Genomic DNA, 3,440 nt, shown 5'->3' on the forward strand with positions numbered 1-3,440 from the left:
CCCCCAAACCACCTAACCCACCCAAATTCCTACATAACAAAAAGATTCCCATGTCCTGCCAATTTCGCTATTGGCATGCTAGAATATACACTTTTACGTACCACATTTATGTATGTAAATGATATCTTATGCCATTGTTAACTGAATTTTCTGACCATGATCACTTAAAGTGGAGTTTTTATTTTCGTTTTTATTGATTCTCCTTGTGAAATTTAGTTTACAATATCATAAGATATATTTGATATAGGCCTATATGATATATATTATAGTGAGAGAGATATATATATATAATGTATACATATAGAGAGAGAAAGAGAGAGAGAGGTATATATATTTTATATAGGCCTATATAATTATATATTATAGAGAGAGATACATAGATAGATAGATAGATATATAGAGAGAGAAAGAGAGATATATATATATAGAGAGAGAGAGAGAGAGAAAGAGATATATATTTAGATAAAGAGAGAGAGAGATTCTATATATATACAATTTCCCGCCAGCGTTCGCCCATGGGACCAGATGACGGACTGCGTCCAGTACGAGAAGGACTTTGTGATCCAGACCCAGACAGTGCACACCGTGCCCCTCCTGTGGCAGTCCTCCCAGCTGGTGCCACCGCCGCGCATCAAACAGTACAGCCACGGGAACGTGTCGGAGGACAGCTACTCCTCTGGTGAGTTCACACGGGGAAATAAGATAATATGAAACAAGATAAAAATCTAACTACATACGATAAAGCAAGATTTATAAAGCGAGAACAGTACTGCCTCAGACACGTCTCAGACGACAGGTTCTCCTCCAGTAAGTTCACACGAATAAACTAAGATGAAATAAGATAAAATGAAACGACTTGAGATAAAACAAGATAAGATCAAACAGTACAGCCGCGGGAATGTGTCAGATGACAGCTACTCCTCTGGTGAGTTCACACGGGGAAATAAGATAAACTAAAACGACATAAGATAAAGCAAGATGAGATAAAACAAGAGAAGATCAAACAGTACAGCCGCGGGAACGTGTCAGACGACAGCTACTCCTCTGGTAAGTTGACACGGTTAAAGAAGATGACATGAAACAAGATGAGATAAAACAAGATAAGATCAAACAGTACAGCCACGGGAACATGTCAGACAACAGCTACTCCTCTTGTAAGTTGACACGGTTAAAGAAGATAACATGAAACAAGATGAGATAAAACAAGATAAGATCAAACAGTACAGCCACGGGAAGGTGTCGGAAGACAGCTACTCCTCTGGTAAGTTCACACGAATAAACTGAGATGAAATGAAACAAGATAAAAAGATAAGATCAAACAGTACTGCCTCAGACACGTCTCGGAAAACATCTACACCTCCGTTAAGTTCACACAAATAAACTAAGATGAAATGAAACGAGATAAGATAAAACAAGACGAGATCAAACAAGATTAGATAAAGCAAGATATATGTGCTGTTGAGGCTAGAGAAGTGAGCAGAGTAAGTCTGATTCCCTGTTTGGTTGGCACTCATATGACCTTATGCAGTTACGAGCTCCGTGTACCCTTACTGAAACTAAAGCTAAGGATAGGTATAACTGTGCTTCCAGTGTTGTTCATTCAAAGATCAGTTATCTATACAAATTTTTTTTTTATTTTAATAAAAATTTTGAAAAAAATTGTTTTTATTTTTCTCAGAAAACTCTGACGATAACACCACCCGGGAGAGAAACACCAACAGAATGTCGAGCATATCCGACTCGGTCACGGCAAAAAGCAGCGCTCACCCAGCTCAAAGTCACCTTCAGCGCAAGGGAAGCTTCGACTCCACCAAGGGAGGCAGCCCGCAGAAACGCCTGGCGCACTCGGAGGCAGAGAACCGCAAGTCGGCCACACCCGATAGTCTCCGGAGACAATACACCATTCCAGGTGCAGCTGGGGTTTTGACCGAGTCAACCAGCGCGGGCCGGAGACCCCACAAAGACCGCAACAGCCCGTCCAAACCGCCAGTCAGCATCGAGAACGGAACGACGACCGCTACAAACAGCGCACGTAGTTTCCAGGTGCTCCCGCTGAAAGCCTCGGCCGCGTCCCAGCTGGCTCAGGAAGCGGCCGGGCGCGTAGACGCGAATCTCCGCTGCGTCGCTCAACAACAACAGCAACATCATCAGACAACGGTGTCCCGCAGACACTCGCCTCCGTCCATGTCGGGAGAACTAGGGGAAAACAGACATGGGGTGGCGTTGTCTTCGTCTGCTGCGGTGGCATCGTCGTACGACCTTCAGATGCTGACCAAACTGGCGCAGAGGCAGCAGGAGATGCAGGCATCCCTCACGGAACTGGTGGGCCGCGTGGCCAACTTGCAGCAGTTGCAGCAGACGGCGTCTCGGCGGCCGGCCGGGCTGGGGGCGGACGGTTCATCGTCGTCGTCAGACACGTCTGTGGTGTCCAGGGAGTGGCTGTTGGTCGCCATGGTACTGGTGTTTCAGACGCTGCTGCAATGGTACTTCTCCCGATGAGGGGGCAGCGGTGGTGGTGGTGCTGCGTGCGTGCAATAGCTGGAGTGGCAGTTCACGCTAACTACTCTAGAACTGTGGCGGTGATTCACATCTTGTAGAACTGCAGTGATTCTCTACTGTTAAACTACCAAAGTGCACTACTGTAAAATTGCGGTAGTCAACTTCTTTTAACCCTTTCCGTCACATCTCACCGATCGGCGATGTTTACCACCCATTTTTTTTTTTTATCCCCAAAATGCCTTTGCCTTTGATGGCAAGGGTTTTTACTACATGAGACTTGTGGTGGCAAAGTGGTTAACCGCAGCTCTACTGCAGAAATGCGGTAATGCAGCACTATGGTACTGCAAAATTGGGGTAATGCACTACAGCAGAACTGCGTATACTGTAAAACTGCGGTAATACTCAGGATATATATGCCCTGCAACACACTCAGCTACAAAGAAGTACCATTTTTTTTTGTACTGCAACACCCCCTCCCCCACCCCCACCCCCTGTGTACCTTCGTTTGTGTGGGTGGGTGGCACAGTGACAAATGTACCAAGGCTACTACAGTGGACGTATTTACTGGTTGAAGAGCGTTTGTTATGCGGAGGTTTTACAGTATTTCACCCACATCCTCTTTTCTTTTTTTTTTTCTTTTTTTTTTTCTTTTTTTTTTTTTTTATAATGGTCACGTGATTCGGGACCGTCTTCGTACATGACTGTCGAATTCTGTTCCCCGTCCAGTGTTCTTGTGTACTGATCATGAAGGACAGAGTTTGTCACCATCACAGCTTTATGCCGTCACTGTTTCTGGGATTTGTGTGGCCTGTTCCTGGGATTTGTGTGGCCTGTTCCTGGGCTTAGCCTCTGCAAAGTTTTTGTATCATGTAGTAGAAGGTATAGGAAGGAAAATGGGGGAGAGGGAGGGGGACTAAAAGGCACAGCAAAGAGGATGGGTT

The 3,440-nt window shown here is 45.2% G+C and overlaps 1 protein-coding gene across 1 annotated transcript in view; it reads left to right on the plus strand.

Moving 5' to 3' along the window:
* The window catches only part of LOC101862558 (oxysterol-binding protein-related protein 8-like), a 24,574-nt gene extending 21,159 nt beyond the window's left edge, over positions 1–3,415 (plus strand). The window contains exons 18-19 of the mRNA XM_035973853.1: positions 472–679; positions 1,679–3,415. Of these exons, the coding sequence (XP_035829746.1) occupies positions 472–679; positions 1,679–2,499 (1,029 nt within the window). The 3' untranslated portion in view covers positions 2,500–3,415. The remainder of the gene's footprint in view (positions 1–471; positions 680–1,678) is intronic.
* The last annotated feature ends 25 nt before the right edge of the window (positions 3,416–3,440 follow it).

The sequence above is a fragment of the Aplysia californica genome, unplaced genomic scaffold (assembly GCF_000002075.1).
Source record: "Aplysia californica isolate F4 #8 unplaced genomic scaffold, AplCal3.0 scaffold00034, whole genome shotgun sequence".
In the NCBI taxonomy this organism is placed as follows: Eukaryota; Metazoa; Mollusca; class Gastropoda; order Aplysiida; family Aplysiidae; genus Aplysia; species Aplysia californica.